The sequence below is a fragment of the Hypomesus transpacificus genome, chromosome 1, assembly GCF_021917145.1.
Source record: "Hypomesus transpacificus isolate Combined female chromosome 1, fHypTra1, whole genome shotgun sequence".
NCBI lineage: Eukaryota > Metazoa > Chordata > Actinopteri > Osmeriformes > Osmeridae > Hypomesus > Hypomesus transpacificus.
In genome coordinates, this window is record NC_061060.1 from 2,015,472 (window position 1) to 2,039,057 (window position 23,586).

Below are 23,586 nucleotides of genomic sequence, written 5' to 3' on the forward strand. Positions count from 1 at the left end.
CAGCTCAGCTCCAGAGTGCTGTTTCGGCCTGTTTCGGGATTGCCCGGACATTTTCGCCTCTTTGTTTTACTGATAGTGGATTTAACTCGGATTCAACCCAATATCCAGCAGACTGAACTGTTCCGAAACAGGTTAGTTCGTTTAACTTAAAATATGTGGGAAATGCTGCTATATCAGTACGCTTATTGGCGATATATGGCAAGGATTTGTATTGTTCTTATTCATTTTGTGGCTGTGTCTTTTCCGCTTGGTGGTATGGGCATGCTATACGTGTTGTTTTATATGCCTGTGTTGTAGCCTAGTGTATGGCCGCGCCGGGCCTGCAGTTGCACACCGGGATTCTTTTCAAGGAAAAGTGCATTATAAGAGGATCTCGGCTTAGCTGGGAGCACGTTGCACCGTTTGTAGGAGAGGTTGTCTTGTAGACGGTCTCGAGTCTGTCATTTTTTTTCTCGTTGTTATTGAGCAACAAACCAGTCTATCCCATTGCTTGGAATGTTCTTGAAAAACCATGGTTCACCATTAAAAACCCTTTCGGGTTCTCAAAGTTCGTGGTAAATCCGCGAGGTAGTTCTCGCCACATGATCAAATCAAGACAAAAGAAAGTTCATGCTTGTAGGGGCTATTTCGCCCCCACCTGACCGTTGTAAACGGTGACATTGGGGTTCGACCAAAGAGTCAGTCCAGCCAACAAGTCTTCTGACCTTATCTACGGTTGCCTGACATCCATCGACTACACGAGACAAGGAACAAGGCACCCTTTACATTTTCAACAAGCTGTATTGACGAAATTTGTTTTGGTAGTCTTTGCTTTGATCAACATTCAAGTCGCCAGTCGCTTTATACTGTAGCTATTTTTCAGTTCTCTTAATTCTGAACTTGTTGATAAACAAATGTAGGAGATTCTTCTGTGCATGCTTGTCAGAATATAGTACATTCATGAGTTGTCCGGGTGGAATCCCACCCTAGTAAACTGGATGCCCCATATCACTTCTGTATATTTCTGGATTCCACATGAAGAAAGTGACACCATCACCCAATGTGTATAGGTTCTTAATTTACCCTGAATTTACCCATGCATTTAGTTCATACCTCTGTCGACACACACAGATAGGTAAAATCTTTATTTTCTTCTCAAAATGATAAATCACTCAGTTGATTCACAATCACACCGTTTTGATCATGTACATGGACTTTGGTTGTATCTGATATTGAGATGAAACTGTTCCAGTCAAATGCAGAAGGAAACGGATCAAGGTGTTCTTCCCAGAATGCTGCGGAAGTCAAAATCTTGAGAAACTGACACGTAACTGTTGTGTAAATTTAGTTCTTGCGCACATAAACACACAGAATTACCAAGATTGACCATTCTGGGAAGCATTGGAATAGCTAGCTTTCTGTGTTTGACAGCAGAGTAAGAAGTGGCGTTTAATTAGGACAGGGAATCTTCAGGATTTTAGATATCCAATAAACGAAGGGCCTATTTAGCAATATCTCGGAATTCACTCACAGTTCGGCCTAAACGATTAGTTAAAGAACATCCTTTGACAAATGGCACGTTGGCAGACTGGGTAATTGGTGAGCACTGGGCAAGCTCCAGAAGCACTTGTCGGTTCTGCCAGTTAGAGTGGAACTGTGAGGAAGCCTGTGAGTCACAGCAGGTGAAGTGAGGACATGCAGCTGCCCTCCACCCCCCCCCCCCCCCCACCCCTCCCTGTACGTAGCTTCGGATAAAAGCATTGTCTAAATGATCACATAATTCCAGGGAAGTTATCCATGCATGTTAGCACTGGTTAGCACATTTCTCTCTCCTTTTTGTCTCGCTCCTCAAAGGTTCCAAAAACAAAATAGAGCCAGTATCTTGTTGAGGCGGCTTTGCACCTTGTCACAAAGACGGCAGCTTCAAACTGCCTTTAATCACAGGCCCGTGAACTCCAAAGCAGGCGTAATGAAGAGTCATCATGTCTCAAGATCAACGGTGCCCACGGTGTGTGATTTGCGTGTCTGTGGACCACGTCAGTAACAGCGATGGGAAGTTACCCGTCCCTTCCTTGGTTTACACGTCGTCATTTGAATCCCCTCTCTGTTACTGTGCGGATGTTGCGGCACTGGATAATCGCAGGTGAGATATTCACATAGTTGCAGTGCGCCGGGCGGAGAAGTGGTTACTTTGGTCTTCCACACAGAGAACAGTCCTTGACCCTGACCAGGGAAATACTGTTAGAACGGGGGGGGGGTGATAAATTAATAAAATGTGAAATGGCACAAGGACTGCCAGATCAGAAGCTGGTTAAAAGGATAGAACGAGCAGCCATACTTGGTGTTGGTGGGTTTCACTATAGAGTATGTTCAGCTACTGCTGTGTCCAGTTGTCTTCCTCACAGAGGTTAATGTGGAGTGTAATGGAATACTTCCATAAAACCTAGAAATGCCCTGCTCCTCACTGGGCTAGCCTTCAGCTCCACAGTTAGCTTAACAGTCACACCGTTTGTAAAGCCTCTCTTTACAAGCAGACACAGATGCCTTCAGATCAGCACCAGTAACTGACCTACACCCTCAAATAGGACCTCTTGTTCCAACTGGGGCACCAGGGTCATGTCTCAAATGCCTGTTCAGGGTGATAGTCAGGCTGTGTACAGGGTCGTTAGAGCAGCCTACCCTTTTGGATTAGAGTGTGTCATAACCCTGGAGGTCAAAGGTGAGAGGTCAAGAGGACCAGGAGTGAGGCCACTTGTTCCCGAGCGGTCACGCTTTCACACGCTGACAGTGAAGTTTTCTATTGAATGTGGTCAGTTCAGCTGAGACAAGGGCACTTATGGACAACATGTGTGTTTTTGTTTTTGAGGTAGAAGCAAGCTATCAGGTATCTCTTGCGAAATATCTCTTGTTAAATGTTTGTACGTCGTGTTTTTCGACCTCGGTATTCCCTGTATCCAGCCTTTGCCAGAGCACAGAGTAGGAGGGTTGTAGGTTTCTATTTAAATGCATAACAGTGATATCTGGCTGTTGCTCAAGTTATTTGGTTCGGCCTGCTGTTTAATTGCAGTACACTTCTCATACCAATATCACTTTTCCCAGCCGAATGTAGTCTAACATTTCCTTGTATGTTTGACAGCCAGATTCCTCTGTGTCGTGGTTAGGGTCTGTGGTGACAGTATGCACGGGGTCCATCCTCCCTCGCCCTCTCCAAGGTTTGTCTTCAGGTCTTCTGACTCAGGTGTCCAGCCCACCTTTCATAAACACCACCGTCTCCAGACAGTGAAAGTCACTGTCAATGTCGTGGCAGGGTGGGGTGTATGCTTAGGGATGAATTTGTACCAACTGAACTTGGTCACACACAGCCACGAAAAGGTGCCACATTTAGGCTGATGCCGGTCAACTAGCCAATCAGCTTCCGTCTGTTGGTGCTTGGTACCAAACCTGCCAGACCAGAACCAATCAGCTTCCGTCTGTTGGTGCTTGGTACCAAACCTGCCAGACCAGAACCAATCAGCTTCCGTCTGTTGGTGCTTGGTACCAAACCTGCCAGACCAGAACCAATCAGCTTCCGTCTGTTGGTGCTTGGTACCAAACCTGCCAGACCAGAACCAATCAGCTTCCGTCTGTTGGTGCTTGGTACCAAACCTGCCAGACCAGAACCACAACAACAGTCGGTTGGTTGTTGTTTTTATTTGATGGAATGCAGTTTGACTAAAGACGTTATTACTGAACTTCCTTTTGTTTCTTTCAGTTTAAATTGAAGCGCATGGAATTAAGGCTTACTTTTTAGTTCCTGGTGCTTGTAAAAAAATCTATCCTTGACAGATAAGGCCTTTATAAGATGCTAACCAACATAAATGTGTTAACAAGTGTACCTAACCTACCCAGGCCTTCTAACTCATTAACTAACACATTACAAGCACTCACCTCCGAAGTGTTTCCAAATTATGAAATCGCAAATCCATTTATTTTAGCTTTGTTCCACATAAGTTTTAATCATAATCATGCTTTAAAGGAGATTACCGCTGAAAGCACCAGTGCATGGAATAGCACTTTGGCCTTCTGACAACAACACAACAGCACCTGTGTGAGTTAGACAGTCAGTTTTGACATATCCCAGACCAGATATCGGTAGGGCCTTGATCCATGGCCCAGCCCACTCTGTGACTCAAAACAAACCCGCCTAGACCAAAGTTCACTGACACACAGGTAATTTATGTATAAATATAATCCTTTTCAGCGCAAGCATTTGAAATTGTTTCTACCGCTGTCTAGCAGTAGATTGCACCCAATAAATTGTTTGATGTTGCACTTATGACATAGATTTTGCCGTGCTGTGTTATGCACTATTGTAGGTGATCTGTTCTTGTTGCGCAGTAATTGAGATGTTATTGTTGTTCTCCATGCCTGGTCTATACTATTCTTTGACTCACCAAAATACTGCAACAACTACTCACATCCAATTCTTGATCCATCTGTTGTGTCTGTATGCCGCTGTGAATAAAAGCATCTGCTAAATGAGTAAAAACGTCAGCATTCATCAGTGTTTACTCTGAACACGACCTCACACAAACCCGACTTCAGGAATCATTCCCGGTCCTTGTGAGGTTGTTTTATCTCAGTGTGCCAGGCTGCTGTTGAAGCCCAGTCACTTTGATTGTGTTTCTACCTTGTTTACGTCGAGTTATCTCCTCAGAAGGGCCTGTGTCTGAGGCTCTGTCTGCTCTCTGGGCCTTATCACATATCGTCAAACAGTTAACTGGGCGACACTTTGCATTACGGTTGCATTAAGTACCATGAAACATAGCAGTACCTATATGAACAACACCGTAGTAACACTTTAGGATATACTAAGGTTTAAAATAACAAGAAATAAAGTTGTATTTAGGAACGGTTATGTAGTTACACTTCATTACAATTTAGTGGTTATTAGACAAGTGAAACCTGTTGTGGGGGAAGTTGGTCTTTCGTAGGGTAAGTGGATGTTAACATTCATCTTGTTTTGGTGACACTGCCTTCATCTTCCCCTTTACAACATCCACTTAGCCCCCACACCTCTCCCCCAATCTGGGCCTACTTACACTTCTGTATAAGCCTACTCTGTTCATACTTAATACAATTTAATAACACAGCAGTTCCTATCTAACCACAATGTTAGTTATCTCTGTATTGTAGTTCCATGGCAGTGGAAGCAATGTTGATGCGATGTGTTGCCGTTAACTGTTCCACTGTCCTCCAGCAGTCCAGATCCTGTGTTCCCTGTGGGCCCCAGGCAGGATCAGATCCTGTGTTCCCTGTGGTTCTAGGCAGGATCAGATCCTGTGTTCCCTGTGGTTCTAGGCAGTCCAGATCCTGTGTTCCCTGTGGTTCTAGGCAGGATCAGATCCAGTGTTCCCTGTGGGCCCTAGGCAGGATCAGATCCTGTGTTCCCTGTGGTTCTAGGCAGGATCAGATCCTGTGTTCCCTGTGGTTCTAGGCAGGATCAGATCCTGTGTTCCCTGTGGTTCTAGGCAGGATCAGATCCTGTGTTCCCTGTGGTTCTAGGCAGGATCAGATCCAGTGTTCCCTGTGGGCCCTAGGCAGGATCCGATCCTGTGTTCCCTGTGGGCCCTAGGCAGGATCAGATCCTGTGTTCCCTGTGGGCCCTAGGCAGGATCAGATCCTGTGTTCCCTGTGGTTCTAGGCAGGATCCGATCCTGTGTTCCCTGTGGTTCTAGGCAGGATCCGATCCTGTGTTCCCTGTGGTTCTAGGCAGGATCACATCCAATCCGCTCCACCCTGTGTTGTATCCTGGCTTTAATGGTTTGTTTACCTTTTTCACATGGCGTTTCATCTTCTTACAGCTTTTGTTCTTTAGCAGTGGCCCTGCCAGGCCCGGGGTGAGGCTGAGGCTGAGGGTGAGGCTGAGGGTGAGGGTGAGGCTGAGGGTGAGGCTGAGGGAGTGCTCCAGTCACTACGCCCTCTCTGAATGCTGTCATTGTTTGACAGGAGTCTTGGCTCCGACTCCCTCATTCAGGAGTCCCCGTCCTACAGCATTAAGAGTGTGTGTTTATGTTTTAAATTGTGTGTTTGTGGCTTTGCTTGTTGGTGTGGTGTGTGTGTGTTTTATGGTTTCACTTCTCTGTGTGTGTTTGTAGTGTGTGGTTCTGCTTGTGTGTGTGTGTGCTTATTTATGGTTTCACTTGTTGGTGTGTGTGTGTGTCTTTAAAAGCAGAGAGAGAGAGAGGGGGGGAGAGAGAGAGAGGGGGAGAGGGGGAGAGGGAGAGGGAGAGGGAGAGGGAGAGGGAGAGGGAGAGGGAGAGGGAGAGGGAGAGGGAGAGGGAGAGGGAGAGGGAGAGGGAGAGGGAGAGGGAGAAAGCAGACAGAGGAGAGAGAGAGGGAGAGGGAGAAAGAGAGAGAGAGAGCAGGGAGAGGGAGAGGGAAAGGGAGAGGGAGAGGGAGAAAGAGAGAGAGAGAGAGCAGGGAGAGGGAAAGGGAAAGGGAGAGGGAGAGGGAGAAAGAGAGAGAGAGAGAGCAGGGAGAGGGAAAGGGAAAGGGAGAGGGAGAGGGAGAAAGAGAGAGAGAGAGAGCAGGGAGAGGGAAAGGGAGAGGGAGAGAGGGTTTTTGAAGTGAATCCAAGCCAGCTACCAGACGAGGACTCCTCTCCTTGTTCTTGATCCAGGCCTCAGTGGGCCCGTGCCCGGCTGCCGTCCAACTAGCCTCCATCCAAACACTCCAGCACCCACAGGCAGCCAACAGGGGCTCTTTGTGAGGCTAAATGTGTGTGTGTAGAGTGGTGTGTAGTGTGGCGTGTAGTGTGATTGTGTGTGGTGTGTGTGTGTGTGTGTGTGTCTTCTGCAAGCAGGATTACATCTTCACTACTGCTTATGAATGACTGGAGTTTAGCAACAGTCATCTGTGGCTCATCACTGTGTGTGCCCTGTTTTCTTTGTGTCAGGCGTGTGTGTGTGAGAAAGAGAGAGAGAGGCTTGTCTCTCACAATCTCCTTTTCACTCTCTGTACATCCATGGTGTGTGTGATAATAAAGTGAGGATGAATGAAGTGATGAATAGCGGGGTGAAGGTGACAGTCTTCTGTCAACAGGTCAGAACTAGGATGTGTCAACAGACATGACAGGGCCAGGCTGATGTTGAGTTAGCTTACCATGGGGTGAAGCCAGGGTAAACGGAGTGACCTCTCCACACCCTCCAGCCGTAACCACCCCCCCCCCCCCCCCCACCCCGTCTGTCTGGTCTCTGACTCTTATATAATGTCCTGTCTGACATAACAATTTTTGGGGCGATTCGTCAACAACGTTCTTTCCCTCCCCAGTCACATGTAGCAGTAACGGGTGTGTAGACGAGGTGGTGGCGTAGCTCAGATTCTGATCCCCAGGCCTCCTCTCTGTGGAGCAGCGGTCCCTGTGTTCAGGGTGAGGAGGGGGGGGCTGAGCGGTCGGACCTGTGTGGAGGTGTGTGAAGCTGCGGCGCTGGGTGACTAAAGTCCTTCGTACTCCTGGGTTCTCGTCTGATCCCGCCAGCCTGACTCCGGCTCTGCTGTCTCCTTCCATCCGGGACTCCCCAGGCAGATCTGATGCAGGGAACAAACTAGTTTTCTCCGTGTCTTTCAAGTCTTTTGTTTTAGCGGAAAGCCTTCTGGCTTCTGTCGTCCTCCATCCAATCAAACGGAAGGTATGATGGATGACACGGTTGTGTGAGGAGATGAGCATTCCTGCATTGGTGATAAGTAGGCTGTTTATTGTGTATTTAAGATATATTCTTTGGGCGTTTTACTACTTTATTGGATAAAGACAGTAGACAGGAAAGCCGAGAGAGAGAGAGCGAAGGAATGCAGAAAATTTGATGGGTATCTAATACTGTACCATCTGGCTCTGTCCAGGGTTATCCAAAGGCCTAGTCTGATGCCACTGAGAGCCACAAAGAAGCTCTGTATTGCTAATCACCTCTTTAAGATGCACCTACCAACTGGCAAATGATGCTTCTGATGACTCTGAAACAACCCTTGATAAGTTATTTCTTTGTGTGTGTGTGTGTGTGTGTGTGTGTGTGTGTGTGTGTGTGTGTGTGTGTGTGTGTGTATATAGCCTGTATAAGCAGTGTGTCTATGAGCACTGTGTAGTGAGTGTGTGTAGTGACTGTGTGTAGTGAGTGTGTGTAGTGACTGTGTGTAGTGACTGTGTGTAGTAGTAGTAGTAGAAGTAGCAGTGTGTGTAGTGTTCAGATCTGTTTGCCAGCATCTCTAGTCTGCCCATTTCACATTCTGGTGAGCAGACAGCAGGATGGTGTTGTCAGTGGCCGTGAGGTGCAGCTACATTGTGGATCCAGAGACACAACGCTGGGAAATGAGCCAACTGCTTCCCTGCCAGGCCCTCACTCACCAGGCTCTCGCTCACCAGGCCCTCACTCACCAGGCCCTCGCTCAGCAGGCCCTCGCTCAGCAGGGCCTCGCTCACCAGGGCCTCGCTCACCAGGCCCTCGCTCATCAGGCCATCGCTCACCAGGCCCTCGCTCACCAGGCCCTCGCTCACCAGGCCCTCACTCACCAGGCCCTCGCTCAGCAGCTGCTCGCTCACCAGGCCCTCGCTCACCAGGCCCTCGCTCACCAGGCCCTCACTCACCAGGCCCTCGTTCACCAGGCCCCTCGTTCACCAGGCCCTCGCTCACCAGGCCCTCACGCTTTTTTGTTGTTGAGTTTTTTCTTGTCTACTCTTTAGGGTAAAGGGTTTAGGTTGGTTATAGGTGCTGATCTGAGGGCATCAGTGAAAACTCTGTTACTTTGCTTGTAAAAATGGCTGTATAAATAAGATTTAGATTTAGTAATCTCAGAGCTAATGAGATTCTAGACCAGAAATGAGTCATCAGTGCTGGTTGAATCCAACTGAACTGTGTCCATTGTGAGGTAATATCCACACTTGTACAACCTGCAGACCTGCAACTGCAGATCAAGAGGTTTCAGGTTCAAATCCCCCTCTCACTTTGAATAAAATAATCTGATAAAAGTGTTTGTGTTCCTCCAGGCACACAACAGGGTGTCCAGGATGCTGAGTTAACGCTGCCGGGCCCGTAGGAAGACAGCAGGCCTCCAGACCTCCCTCAGTCCACACATGGCAGCATTAGGGGTGAGCAGGAGATGAATATCAGTCTGTCTCTGTCATTCTGTTCCTCTCTCTTTGTCATCTGTCATTCTCTGTAACTCGCGCTCTCTCGCTCTCTCTCGCTCTCTCTCTCGCTCTCTCTCGCTCTCTCTCTCACTCTCTCTCGCTCTCTCTCACTCTCTCTCTGTGTGTCTCTCTCTCTCTCTCTCTCTCTCTCTCTCTCTCTCTCTCTCTCTCTCTCTCTCTCTCGCCCTCTCTCTCGCTCTCTCTCTCGCTCTCGCTCTCGCTCTCGCTCTCGCTCTCTCTCTCGCTCTCGCTCTCTCTTGCTCTCTCTCTGTGTCTCTCTCTCTCTCTCTCTCTCTCTCTCTCTCTCTCTCGCTCTCGCTCTCGCTCTCGCTCTCTCTCTCGCTCTCTCTTGCTCTCTCTCTGTGTCTCTCTCTGTGTCTCTCTCTCTCTCTCTCTCTCTCTCTCTCTCTCTCCTCCTTGTTTGGTCGTCTCTTCAGAACCCCGACATGCTGACCCGGAAGATCAGGCTGTGGGACATCAACGCCCACATCACCTGCCGTCTGTGCGAGGGCTACCTGATCGACGCTACCACGGTTACCGAGTGCTTACACACCTGTGAGTTCTGACCACACACACACACACACATGCTCACACACACACACACACACACACACAGCACAGGGCCCAGTCTGGGAGCTCAGTCCAGATCCAGAATGCCCCACAGTCCTGTGAGTGTGACATCTACCGGTCCCTAACGAGGGCCATCAGTCTTGTCACTTCAGCGTCCGTGGGACCCCCTCAGCTCCTCCCTGTAATGACACGTCACGTGGTCAAAACCTTGTCAGAACCGTTTGCTCTCTGGAAGCCCACAGCCATCAAGATCTCCACTCACCACTCCGGCGCCAAGTTATTAGCGGTGTCAAGTCTAATTGCCTCAATAATCGCTGTGATATCTTGGTGAGCAGACATACTGGTGTCTCTCCCTAGAGGCCCTCATGAGGAAAGGAGGATTCAGCCAGCCCATGTGATCAGCAGTGTGCAGAGGAGTAGTATTGTGTTCATCCACCAGGGGGAGACATTGTACTACAGATGACTGAGTCAGAACAACAGCACAGGCCTTCGCTTAGTGATCAAGATGAGGCAGAGATTCAGCTCTTAGGACCTAACCGGGCTACATACACACTACTAGTACATACACATGCTACTGTTATCTCTCAGGTTCTAGTCTAGAACTAGTCGAGTAAATTTGTGTGTGTGTGTGTGTGTCCAGTCTGTAGTAGTACTGACCCTGTGTGTGTGTGTGTGTGTCCAGTCTGTAGAAGCTGTCTGGTGAAGTACCTGGAAGAGAACAATACGTGCCCCACCTGTAGGATCGTGATACACCAGAGTCATCCTTTGCAGTACATCGGGTGAGTAGATCACTGCAGCCTGCACGCACACATGCGCACGCATACACACACACACACACAGTCACACACACCCACGCTCGGCAGGCCCTGTGTTTGGTCAGTGTGTCAGAGCCTGAGGCCTGCAGGGTGGCAGCTGCTCTCAGTAGATGAGCCAGCAGCAGCAGCAGCAGGTCTGGAGCCGCTCCTCCTGGCTCTCTGCTCAAGATGAGCCAGCAGCAGCAGCAGGTCTGGAGCCGCTCCTCCTGGCTCTCTGCTCAAGATGAGCCAGCAGCAGCAGCAGGTCTGGAGCCGCTCCTCCTGGCTCTCTGCTCAAGATGAGCCAGCAGCAGCAGCAGGTCTGGAGCCGCTCTTCCTGGCTCTCTGCTCAAGATGAGCCAGCAGCAGCAGCAGGTCTGGAGCCGCTCCTCCTGGCTCTCTGCTCAAGATGAGCCAGCAGCAGCAGCAGGTCTGGAGCCGCTCCTCCTGGCTCTCTGCTCAAGATGAGCCAGCAGCAGCAGCAGGTCTGGAGCCGCTCCTCCTGGCTCTCTGCTCAAGATGAGCCAGCAGCAGCAGCAGGTCTGGAGCCGCTCCTCCTGGCTCTCTGCTCAAGATGAGCCAGCAGCAGCAGCAGGTCTGGAGCCGCTCCTCCTGGCTCTCTGCTCAAGATGAGCCAGCAGCAGCAGCAGCAGGTCTGGAGCCGCTCCTCCTGGCTCTCTGCTCAAGATGAGCCAGCAGCAGCAGCAGCAGGTCTGGAGCCGCTCCTCCTGGCTCTCTGCTCAAGATGAGCCAGCAGCAGCAGCAGCAGGTCTGGAGCCGCTCCTCCTGGCTCTCTGCTCAAGATGAGCCAGCAGCAGCAGCAGCAGGTCTGGAGCCGCTCCTCCTGGCTCTCTGCTCAAGATGAGCCAGCAGCAGCAGCAGCAGGTCTGGAGCCGCTCCTCCTGGCTCTCTGCTCAAGATGAGCCAGCAGCAGCAGCAGCAGGTCTGGAGCCGCTCCTCCTGGCTCTCTGCTCAAGATGAGCCAGCAGCAGCAGCAGCAGGTCTGGAGCCGCTCCTCCTGGCTCTCTGCTCAAGATGAGCCAGCAGCAGCAGGTCTGGAGCCGCTCCTCCTGGCTCTCTGCTCAAGATGAGCCAGCAGCAGCAGCAGCAGGTCTGGAGCCGCTCCTCCTGGCTCTCTGCTCAAGATGAGCCAGCAGCAGCAGCAGCAGGTCTGGAGCCGCTCCTCCTGGCTCTCTGCTCAAGATGAGCCAGCAGCAGCAGCAGCAGGTCTGGAGCCGCTCCTCCTGGCTCTCTGCTCAAGATGAGCCAGCAGCAGCAGCAGCAGGTCTGGAGCCGCTCCTCCTGGCTCTCTGCTCAAGATGAGCCAGCAGCAGCAGCAGCAGGTCTGGAGCCGCTCCTCCTGGCTCTCTGCTCAAGATGAGCCAGCAGCAGCAGCAGCAGGTCTGGAGCCGCTCCTCCTGGCTCTCTGCTCAAGATGAGCCAGCAGCAGCAGCAGCAGGTCTGGAGCCGCTCCTCCTGGCTCTCTGCTCAAGATGAGCCAGCAGCAGCAGCAGCAGCAGGTCTGGAGCCGCTCCTCCTGGCTCTCTGCTCAAGATGAGCCAGCAGCAGCAGCAGGTCTGGAGCCGCTCCTCCTGGCTCTCTGCTCAAGATGAGCCAGCAGCAGCAGCAGGTCTGGAGCCGCTCCTCCTGGCTCTCTGCTCAAGATGAGCCAGCAGCAGCAGCAGGTCTGGAGCCGCTCCTCCTGGCTCTCTGCTCAAGATGAGCCAGCAGCAGCAGCAGGTCTGGAGCCGCTCCTCCTGGCTCTCTGCTCAAGATGAGCCAGCAGCAGCAGCAGGTCTGGAGCCGCTCCTCCTGGCTCTCTGCTCAAGATGAGCCAGCAGCAGCAGCAGGTCTGGAGCCGCTCCTCCTGGCTCTCTGCTCAAGATGAGCCAGCAGCAGCAGCAGGTCTGGAGCCGCTCCTCCTGGCTCTCTGCTCAAGATGAGCCAGCAGCAGCAGCAGGTCTGGAGCCGCTCCTCCTGGCTCTCTGCTCAAGATGAGCCAGCAGCAGCAGCAGGTCTGGAGCCGCTCCTCCTGGCTCTCTGCTCAAGATGAGCCAGCAGCAGCAGCAGGTCTGGAGCCGCTCCTCCTGGCTCTCTGCTCAAGATGAGCCAGCAGCAGCAGCAGGTCTGGAGCCGCTCCTCCTGGCTCTCTGCTCAAGATGAGCCAGCAGCAGCAGCAGGTCTGGAGCCGCTCCTCCTGGCTCTCTGCTCAAGATGAGCCAGCAGCAGCAGCAGGTCTGGAGCCGCTCCTCCTGGCTCTCTGCTCAAGATGAGCCAGCAGCAGCAGCAGGTCTGGAGCCGCTCCTCCTGGCTCTCTGCTCAAGATGAGCCAGCAGCAGCAGCAGGTCTGGAGCCGCTCCTCCTGGCTCTCTGCTCAAGATGAGCCAGCAGCAGCAGCAGGTCTGGAGCCGCTCCTCCTGGCTCTCTGCTCAAGATGAGCCAGCAGCAGCAGCAGCAGGTCTGGAGCCGCTCCTCCTGGCTCTCTGCTCAAGATGAGCCAGCAGCAGCAGCAGCAGGTCTGGAGCCGCTCCTCCTGGCTCTCTGCTCAAGATGAGCCAGCAGCAGCAGCAGCAGGTCTGGAGCCGCTCCTCCTGGCTCTCTGCTCAAGATGAGCCAGCAGCAGCAGCAGCAGGTCTGGAGCCGCTCCTCCTGGCTCTCTGCTCAAGATGAGCCAGCAGCAGCAGCAGCAGGTCTGGAGCCGCTCCTCCTGGCTCTCTGCTCAAGATGAGCCAGCAGCAGCAGCAGCAGGTCTGGAGCCGCTCCTCCTGGCTCTCTGCTCAAGATGAGCCAGCAGCAGCAGGTCTGGAGCCGCTCCTCCTGGCTCTCTGCTCAAGATGAGCCAGCAGCAGCAGCAGCAGGTCTGGAGCCGCTCCTCCTGGCTCTCTGCTCAAGATGAGCCAGCAGCAGCAGCAGCAGGTCTGGAGCCGCTCCTCCTGGCTCTCTGCTCAAGATGAGCCAGCAGCAGCAGCAGCAGGTCTGGAGCCGCTCCTCCTGGCTCTCTGCTCAAGATGAGCCAGCAGCAGCAGCAGCAGGTCTGGAGCCGCTCCTCCTGGCTCTCTGCTCAAGATGAGCCAGCAGCAGCAGCAGCAGGTCTGGAGCCGCTCCTCCTGGCTCTCTGCTCAAGATGAGCCAGCAGCAGCAGCAGCAGGTCTGGAGCCGCTCCTCCTGGCTCTCTGCTCAAGATGAGCCAGCAGCAGCAGCAGCAGGTCTGGAGCCGCTCCTCCTGGCTCTCTGCTCAAGATGAGCCAGCAGCAGCAGCAGGTCTGGAGCCGCTCCTCCTGGCTCTCTGCTCAAGATGAGCCAGCAGCAGCAGCAGGTCTGGAGCCGCTCCTCCTGGCTCTCTGCTCAAGATGAGCCAGCAGCAGCAGCAGGTCTGGAGCCGCTCCTCCTGGCTCTCTGCTCAAGATGAGCCAGCAGCAGCAGCAGGTCTGGAGCCGCTCCTCCTGGCTCTCTGCTCAAGATGAGCCAGCAGCAGCAGCAGGTCTGGAGCCGCTCCTCCTGGCTCTCTGCTCAAGATGAGCCAGCAGCAGCAGCAGGTCTGGAGCCGCTCCTCCTGGCTCTCTGCTCAAGATGAGCCAGCAGCAGCAGCAGGTCTGGAGCCGCTCCTCCTGGCTCTCTGCTCAAGATGAGCCAGCAGCAGCAGCAGGTCTGGAGCCGCTCCTCCTGGCTCTCTGCTCAAGATGAGCCAGCAGCAGCAGCAGGTCTGGAGCCGCTCCTCCTGGCTCTCTGCTCAAGATGAGCCAGCAGCAGCAGCAGGTCTGGAGCCGCTCCTCCTGGCTCTCTGCTCAAGATGAGCCAGCAGCAGCAGCAGGTCTGGAGCCGCTCCTCCTGGCTCTCTGCTCAAGATGAGCCAGCAGCAGCAGCAGGTCTGGAGCCGCTCCTCCTGGCTCTCTGCTCAAGATGAGCCAGCAGCAGCAGCAGCAGGTCTGGAGCCGCTCCTCCTGGCTCTCTGCTCAAGATGAGCCAGCAGCAGCAGCAGCAGGTCTGGAGCCGCTCCTCCTGGCTCTCTGCTCAAGATGAGCCAGCAGCAGCAGCAGCAGGTCTGGAGCCGCTCCTCCTGGCTCTCTGCTCAAGATGAGCCAGCAGCAGCAGCAGCAGGTCTGGAGCCGCTCCTCCTGGCTCTCTGCTCAAGATGAGCCAGCAGCAGCAGCAGCAGGTCTGGAGCCGCTCCTCCTGGCTCTCTGCTCAAGATGAGCCAGCAGCAGCAGGTCTGGAGCCGCTCCTCCTGGCTCTCTGCTCAAGATGAGCCAGCAGCAGCAGCAGCAGGTCTGGAGCCGCTCCTCCTGGCTCTCTGCTCAAGATGAGCCAGCAGCAGCAGCAGCAGGTCTGGAGCCGCTCCTCCTGGCTCTCTGCTCAAGATGAGCCAGCAGCAGCAGCAGCAGGTCTGGAGCCGCTCCTCCTGGCTCTCTGCTCAAGATGAGCCAGCAGCAGCAGCAGCAGGTCTGGAGCCGCTCCTCCTGGCTCTCTGCTCAAGATGAGCCAGCAGCAGCAGCAGCAGGTCTGGAGCCGCTCCTCCTGGCTCTCTGCTCAAGATGAGCCAGCAGCAGCAGCAGGTCTGGAGCCGCTCCTCCTGGCTCTCTGCTCAAGATGAGCCAGCAGCAGGTCTGGAGCCGCTCCTCCTGGCTCTCTGCTCAAGATGAGCCAGCAGCAGCAGCAGGTCTGGAGCCGCTCCTCCTGGCTCTCTGCTCAAGATGAGCCAGCAGCAGCAGCAGGTCTGGAGCCGCTCCTCCTGGCTCTCTGCTCAGACTCCTCCCCCTCGTACGACTCACCAGGGGCGCCTCAGTACTACGCCCCATCCATCATGAACACACAGCACACTCACAGAAGATACTGTTCACCAGTCAATGTTAGTATAGACTCTACGTGCGTGTGTGTGTGTGTGTACATATCTGTAGCCATTCTGAAATCAACATGACTACATTTACATTTAGTCATTTAGCAGACGCTCTCATCCAGAGCGACTTACAGTAAGTACAGGGCCATTCCCCCCGAGGCAAGTAGGGTGAAGTGCCTTGCCCAAGGACACAACGTCATTTTGCACAGCCGGGATTCAAACCGGTAACCTTCTGATTACTAACGCGACTCCTAACCTCTCAGCCACCTGACTCCTCTTATTTACATTTAACGGGGATTATATTCGATTTATTGTCACTGCGCCCAGTATGTAGTGTTATATCCTACTGTTATATGCCTCATTCTGCCGTGTTCTTCCATGACCAAGGGGTAAACATGCTGTCTGTAGTTGGAGAGATGGAGGTGAAGTGAGACATCTTCATGTCTGGTAGTACCAGAAGGTAGCTCTGTCTGTGCTCACTGCACCTGGCGCTCTGTCAGGTAGGGGGCGCTGTCTGGCTGAGAGAGGCTGTGACAGCAAGAGGGCTGTCTGATCTGGCTTCTGAGGCAGGGAGGGAGACTGGGAGGGAGGCTGGGAGGGGGGGAGGGAGGCTGGGAGGGAGGCTGGGAAGGAGGGAGGGAGGCAGGGAGGGAGGGAGGCAGGGAGGGAGGGAGGCAGGGAGGGAGGCTGGGTGGGTGGCAAGGAGGGAGGGAGTGAGGGTAGGAAGGTGGCCGACTGTTAGCTAATTATGAGAGTTTTTCCAGTGCCCTCTCAGCACAGACTGACCTTCACTCACCATCAGGGGAGAACACATCTTTTCCAGGTTTTATTCGGCTCTACAGCAAGACACACCAGTCTGTCCCAGCGCACACTGGGGATCGACATGCATAGTCAGGGCCATCGCTGGGTAGACACCACACACGCAAACACCTCCGTGCTAACTGACCTGTTTCATGCTGGAGGGGTTCCCAACAAACTGAATGTCACGCGCTGACATTTAGGAAACCGCTGTGATTCACATCTGTCTCTGATTGCCTTTCTGAAACTCAATATTTTATTGAGTTCAAGGCGTTTCCGATAGAACCCATCACCGTGAAATAGATAGGCTGTTTTGTTTTCAAACAATTCACAAAACGGAACATAAAATATACAAAATAATAAGCAGGATGGATGGATCATGTAAATCCATCGTCAAATCAATCTGTAATGAGAATAATTCCCAGAGATTACTCAGAGAACATTTGGTATGACGAAAATGTCTCAAATTCTAACACATCTCTGTTCGTCCTCTAGCCATGACAGAACAATGCAAGATATTGTCTACAAGTTGGTGCCGGAACTTCAAGAAGGTAAGGCTCTCTCCATGAGATCATCCCGCCCCTCCCCCCCCCTGCCCCCTGTGACTCTGGCATGTTCAGTATTCATGTCATTCACGACTGCAGATCCAGCTTCCTACCCATGCATTTAGACAGTAGGATTGGAGGTTTAGCTCTGCATTAAAAATGAATGAATGTAATGTGCACTGTAGCTGACGCAAAGACCGACCATAACGGGAAAGAAGAGACTGACCTGTTATGAACCTAGGGGGAATCCTGCTGATGTAGTAGCATTGACAATGAAGGGCGCACTGTGATGACATTTTAGTATTATTATTATTATTAACTTAACCCTGAGCCGTGGTCTTGATTCCCCCCTGAATGTGTTCTGTCCTCTCCCTTCCTGTGTGCAGCGGAGATCAAGAAGCAGAGAGACTTCTACCAGAAGCTGGGCATGGAGGTACCAGGGGACATCAAAGGAGAGCTGTGTCACATGAAGCCACACCTAGATCCACAACGCAATGGTACAGTCCGCCAAGCACCCCTGTTACATACCTCCCAGTGGTACGCTCTGACCATGTCTCAGACCTGGAACACCTGCTGCTTGTGGAACACTATCGATGCATCCTAATACCCACAACTATATACACACAGACTAGACAGTAGGTAGGATGGATGCTGTCTCCACCCCTGGTCTTACCTCTGCCGGGTGTGAGCGAGCAGGGAGCGAAGCCACCCAGCTGTTGGGTCCTGCCCCTGGAGGGCTGTTTAAACGGCACCCTGAAGGTCATTTCAAAGGGTAATTGCTCGCTTAAGTCCCTTTCTGAATTTTGGTAATTAAGACTCAGCTGGAGGACAGATTGGTCTTTTTGCTCCCATGCTGTCTGGGACTGAGCGACACGCTTAAAATGTCATTTAAGTGCGAGTGGTTGAATGTGGACAATGGAAGCTTTGGTTCCCAGGACTTGTTGGGGCGGCTGCGGGAAGAGAGGGTTGTCTGTTAATTGGAAGGTTGGCGGTTCGATCCCCGACTCCTCCTAGGTCGTGTGCCGAAGCATCCTTGAGCTAGACTCTGAACCCCAAGTTGCCCCCGATGGGCAGGCTGGCACCTTGCATGGCAGCTTGCTGCCGTCAGTATGTGTGAGTGTGAGTATGAATGGATGAATGAGAGGCAAACATTGTAAAGCGCTTTGAGTGCCGCTACAAAAGCTCTATATAAATGCAGTCCATTTAAAAGGGGCTTTCTGTCATTGTTCCTCTCCTTGTTCTCCTTGATTTCTCTCCATCTCTCTTTCTCTCCATTTCTCTCTCTCCCTCCATTTGTCCCTCTCCTTTCCACCCCATATCAGTCTTCTTCTTTTTTACCAACTACTTAACATGGTCCTTTGTCCACATTCAAGCGATCAGGAGTCATCTTAACATGAGGTGGACACAAAAACATTTATATATTTACACTTGTCATTAGAAATTTGGGGGGCCCGATATTAAATGAGGGGGCCTAGGCCCCCCCAGGCCCTCTCGTGGCTATGCCACTGTGGTAAACCAAGAACGAGGTCACCATCAGACAAATGTGTTCTTCCTGCTGCCTGTGAGCTACAGCAGCCCGTGTCTCTCTGGTCCACCTCTGGCCCTGTCCTCTGGCCAAGGACAGACACCCCCTGTTTCTCTGGCCCTCGACCAAGGACAGACCCAAAGCCTACATCTGAGAGCAGCTTCTGGGTTGTTAAGGGTCTGGATGAAGGTTAATCAGAAGCGGTTCTTGCCCACTTGAACCACAATCAAGGCAGTCTGGAGGTGTTGTTGTGGGGGAGAGCCGGAGCTTGCATCCACGCACACACTGCGTATCCTTCATGTCCAGTTTCAGTCACACACCGTTTCTACCAGGTTAAATCGGTCATTAAGCTCTCCGTTTAAGGCCAGTGCTTTGTGAGCCAAATCTAGTGCCAGGCTAGCTTTTGTACTGTAGATCACACAATGGTCCAATAAATGGGATTGTTCACGGTTGAACACTGCAGCTCTACAGTGAGTGGATTGTTTGCTTAATTGGCAGGAAGCGTGGCTGACATTGTCTGCAGAGGGACAGACGTTGATTATGTCCACTAGATTATACCTCAGGGTTTCCCGCAGAAAATGTGTTAGTCAGGGTGGTAGGGTGGGGTTTGCCATTAGACTGGGGGGGGGGGCAGGGGCTAGTTTGTGTGATAATCTAATGCGGGGAAAGTATTTATGAAGTATTATTTATCATTTAGCTAAATCTGGGAAAAAAGTTTCCTGGGCATGGTTCACATTCGAAGGATTGCGGTCTTCTAATCTTGTCTCTCATTGGTTCTTGCCAGGTGACGTGAAGTCAGAAGACACAGCCAATAAGGACACGGCAGAGGAGAAGCCCGAGGAGGAAAACGACTACCACCGGAGTGACGAACAGGTACGCATCACTTCCTGTCGGACAGGAAATGCCATTTCCTTCATCCAGTTTCTATGATATAATTCACCACCCCACCCCCACCCCCCCCTCCACACCAACACTCACACACACATTCTCAAGTCTGATCTAGGTTACTACATCTAGGCTTGTCTACTGTTTTGGGTGGTTGTGGAGCTACAGTGACACCCAGAATGCGATTGACAGCCATCGCATTTCAAATGCAAGCTTCTTTTCAATTTCATCTGTATTCCGTCGCGTTCTCAAGCTCGGTGAATGATATCAATAATGCAGAAGAGGTGATTTGTTGTCCCGGCCGCAGAAGCCTTCAAAACAGCCACGTTGAATAGGGAGCTGGGCTGTGGGCTTCTCTGAGAGAGCCTTTCTTGTTTACATGCTATCTTTAGAGAAAGCATGAAAGCATGAAACCATGAATGCATGAATGCCTGGACGTGGCGGATTCTCAGACTGGGGCGAGGCGACGCCGGCTCTCCGGAGCCACGCGGAGAGATTGCAGAGAGATTGCGCGGTTGGGCAGGGGGTCCTACTCTTTAGCTGTTCCCCAGAGACGCCGGCGTGTGAATGGAATAGCTAATATGGCTTCCCGACTCCAGGATGTATACACAACACTGGGGGGGGAGTGGATGGGAGAGAGGGAGAGAGGGAGAGAGGGAGAGAGGAAGGAAAGGGAAAGGGGGGGAGAGGTGGAGGGAGAGGGGGGGCTGTGTAAGGGAGAAGGGGAGAGGGAGACAAGATGGATGCCTAATTGTGAAGGGTAAAAACTGATGGAGGGAGAGAGGAGAGGCCACATGACTAAATCTGATTGTGATGAAGGAGAGGAGATATAATGCAATAGACAGAGGATGTGGGGGGGGGGGGGGGGGGGGGGTAGAGGAGTCACATGGTTTGAAGGATTGGGAGGACAGGCATACTTGGTTGTACCAGGGCCACTACGGTCAGACAGGGAAATGTAATGACACACACACACACAGCCACACACACACACACAGTATGATAAGCAGCAGGAGAGAGGATGCATGACTGGGTTTTGGAAAACTTTCCCCTGGTGTCATCTGAATGACCTTCTGAAACATGACCTTGGGGTGCAGAGCAGAGCTGGGAGGGTTGGGGGGGGGGGGGTAAGAGGTGGCGGGGGGGGGGGGGGGGGGGGGGTAATGACGCCTGATCCTCTCAAACACCCAGAGGAGACAGGAGACAGGAAAGCTCTCTTTGCTAGACCAAAATCCATACACAGCTACTGCTGTGTCCAGTTGTCTTCCTCACAGAGGTTAATGTGTAATGTAGTGTAATGTAGCCACTCACAAATGCCCCTTTCTTCTTGGTAATTGTCTCAACATTTCCATAATGCTCCCTGTAATGTGACTGCCCTGACGACTATTGAAAGACCATTAACTGTAATGCAGCTCACAGCCAAAGTGTTAGTTTTTGCTAGGTTCCCTCAAAGGCGAGCACAACAGAAAAGCAGCTGCAGCTTAGGAAGTGTTGTTGTCGCAGAAGCGCATCAGGCCTTCTCCACGAGTCAACATGTTTGGAGGGAGGGGAGAGAGGGAGGGAGGGAGAGGGGTGAGGGAGGGGGGGGAGAGAGATGGGGGAGGGGGGGGAGGGAGGGGGGTAGAGAGAGGGAGGGGGGGTAGAGAGAGAGAGGGAGAGGTAAAATGGAGGGAGAAAGAGTCATGTTTATATCGATACTTGGGTTATATGAATATTTAAGATTTCTGACACTTACGATTTTGTGCATTCAGTATGTGGTAAATGCCTCAAGACATTTTTGGGAAAAATCCTGTTTGTAAAAGGTTTTTCTAAAACTGGTTGTTCCCATCCTTGATTGTGATTGGCTATATCGCGTTCCATGCCATTGTAAAATCCAGCATAACCTTATAGGTTGTCCTCAAAACATTCTTTAACATTCCATATTACTGCGCATTGAATATTTCAATTGAAAAAAGACGGCAAAGGTGTCCATCTGGCTGTTGCATGGCAACGATTTTTGTAGGAACTATACTTTGTAGTGGCGGAAGAATGACGATTTATTATTAAACTATTTTGTTTCTAACTGCTTTTATTTATGAAACCATATCAAATATTTGTAGAAACAGTTTTAGAAAAGCAAAAAGCCTCGCGAGTCCGTGTTTTGCGCTGATTTTAGAACAGGTAAGGGGAAACCCTGTTACCTCTTACCTGTTCTAAAATCTGTGCAAAACACGGCCTCTTGGGGCTTATTGCTTAAATGTGTGTGTGTGTGTGTGTGTGCGCTCGCCCCACAGGTCAGCATCTGTCTAGAGTGTAACAGCAGTAAGCTCCGCGGCCTGAAGCGTAAGTGGATCCGCTGCTCGGCTCAGGCCACCGTCCTTCACCTCAAGAAGTTCATCGCCAAGAAGCTAAACCTCACATCGTTTAACGAGGTAAGGACAACATGAACCTCACCCTGAGGCAGGGACATCCAGAATCTAACATTGTTTCATGAGGTCAAGATAGCTTTAGGGATGTCCTTGCTATCTGTCCCCTGCTTCCTGCCCCCCTGCCCCAGCTACCTGCCCCAGCTACCTGCCCCAGCTACCTGCCCCAGCTACCTGCTCACTGCCCCAGGGTAGAGTTGTACATGCTGTCAAAGCCCCACAGCTGTCACAGCGTCTCGCAAAGAAGGATTCTTCTTCTATTTTTTCTTCCATCTTCGAACCAGATGTTCTCGGGCAAATAAGCTCTTGTAATATCATTTGCTTTTCGACAGTGCTTGAACAAGTCTGTCAAAACTGCATGGGGGGGGGGGGGGAATATTTGACAAGCAACTTCAGTACACAGCTAATCGTGGAGGTGGTTCTGCATTGTCTTGTCATGGAAATGTGTGGGTGGTCTTCGTCTTCTGCCTCCAGGCCTCCACCCCTCCTCACAGCTGTCAGCCATGCTACGATGTCATTGTCGTTAATCTGTTGTACCGAGAGATGCTGTTGATAGAATGTATATTTGCAACCGCTAACAGAATGTCATAAGCTGGCATCAACACGCCCAGTTTTGTCGACTGCGCTGCATGTCAGTCGATGGTGATTATATGGTTAGGAAGAACTGACTTCATGGTCTCACCTCCTCGCTCTACGGCTCTTTACTTCCCCCGACTGTGCTGTTTGTCGGGTCTGTTTGTTTTGTTTCACTTGGTGGCACCTGCACAGTTGTGGGTGTCATCAAAGAAATTGTTGTTTTTGGGTCAGTATATCATAGTGGATCGATTCTGTAAATGATTTTATCCAAAGTGAGGTAAAGGAAGAGGGCTTTGAACCTGCATTCTCTTGAGCAATTCAACCTTCAGCTTGTACTTCCATGAATTATTTGTACAGCGTTTTGGAGGGATAAAAGCGTCTGCTAAATGATCAAAGTAAAATATACATCTTCAGAGTGTCTGATCCCTGGCCTTCCACCTGCTATCCCTCTCCCAGCCAGTAGGTGGTGCTGTGGCAGTGCAGCAGCAGCCCTCACATCCAGCCTTTAGCACTCGTTACAGTCAGTATTGATTGGCCGATGTAGATTCAAACAGCCTCGCTAGAATATCAATGTTTAATTCGCAGGAGGAGACGTAGGGGTTTCCAGGCGGTTCTTTTGATTAGGACAAATAAGCTTTTGTGCACTGAAAAAAGAAACCGCCTGTTCCTCTGGTCTGCTGCAGAGAGGCTGGGGGGACCTGTCAAATATACGGTGCCATCTTTGTTTCCTCTCCAAGAAAAGGGAGTGTTTGATGCTGAATGAATGTGAGAGAGAGAGAAAGAAGGCTTGGCGCTGACGTTTAGCTTCTTAAATCGTGCTGCGAAAAGAGACCGACTAAGAGCCAAGACCAGAACCAAATACACACGCTGTCATCAAAAGCTGAGTGTGTCTGCTGTGTTTGTGTATGGAAGTCCCTCTGTGGTCAGGAGCAACTGGATCTCTGGGGTTCAGGGTCGAAGGTCAAACGACACCCTGTGACTTATGTTCCTGCCTGTCTTCTGTCCACAGCTGGATATTTTATGCAATGAAGAAATCTTGGGGAAGGATCACACTTTGAAATTTGTCGTAGTGACAAGATGGAGATTTAAGGTAATTGTTGGAACCGCGGGCCTGGTGGAATAGGGGAACTGTGGTTCAGAAATTCAGAGAGAAATATGTATGCATGTGTGGCTGCGTTCAGTAGAATCTTGACATTCTGTTCTGTGTTTGCATTGCAGAAGTCGCCCCTCTTGCTGCATTACAGACCTAAAATGGATTTACTGTAGTGAAAAGGTGTTTGCTCTTGGCCCAGTGGCCCTGGACGGTGCAGAATCGAACCATTTATGCAGAGACGATCAACCATCCAACACCATGCAAACTCCCAGCAGAAAACCACAAAAGCCAGCACACAGAACCAACCTCCTACACAGTTACTGCTACACTGGCGCTTTTGGAACAGAACAACCCTTTTTTTTGTCCGCTACGTCCTAGATATGTGAAAAAATTTGAGAGAAAGCATATATTTATACTTTTGTACA

The 23,586-nt window shown here is 51.5% G+C and overlaps 1 protein-coding gene across 1 annotated transcript; it reads left to right on the forward strand.

The window, feature by feature from the left end:
- Positions 1-21: 21 nt before the first annotated feature.
- LOC124468908 (polycomb group RING finger protein 3) lies at positions 22-23,586 on the forward strand. The gene is made up of 10 exons (XM_047021949.1): positions 22-131; positions 8,996-9,097; positions 9,577-9,694; positions 10,392-10,488; positions 16,631-16,686; positions 17,067-17,177; positions 18,990-19,078; positions 21,361-21,498; positions 23,078-23,158; positions 23,287-23,586. Exons 2-10 carry the CDS (start codon positions 9,083-9,085, stop codon positions 23,332-23,334), a joined length of 753 nt encoding a protein of 250 aa, XP_046877905.1. The 5' UTR covers positions 22-131; positions 8,996-9,082; the 3' UTR covers positions 23,335-23,586.

Excerpts from the sequence above, each read along its gene's own strand:
- LOC124468908 (XM_047021949.1), top strand. Across the intron at positions 10,489-16,630 it reads CATCCTTTGCAGTACATCGG|CCATGACAGAACAATGCAAG; the intron begins GTGAGTAGATCA and ends TTCGTCCTCTAG. Across the intron at positions 23,159-23,286 it reads TGACAAGATGGAGATTTAAG|AAGTCGCCCCTCTTGCTGCA; the intron begins GTAATTGTTGGA and ends TTTGCATTGCAG.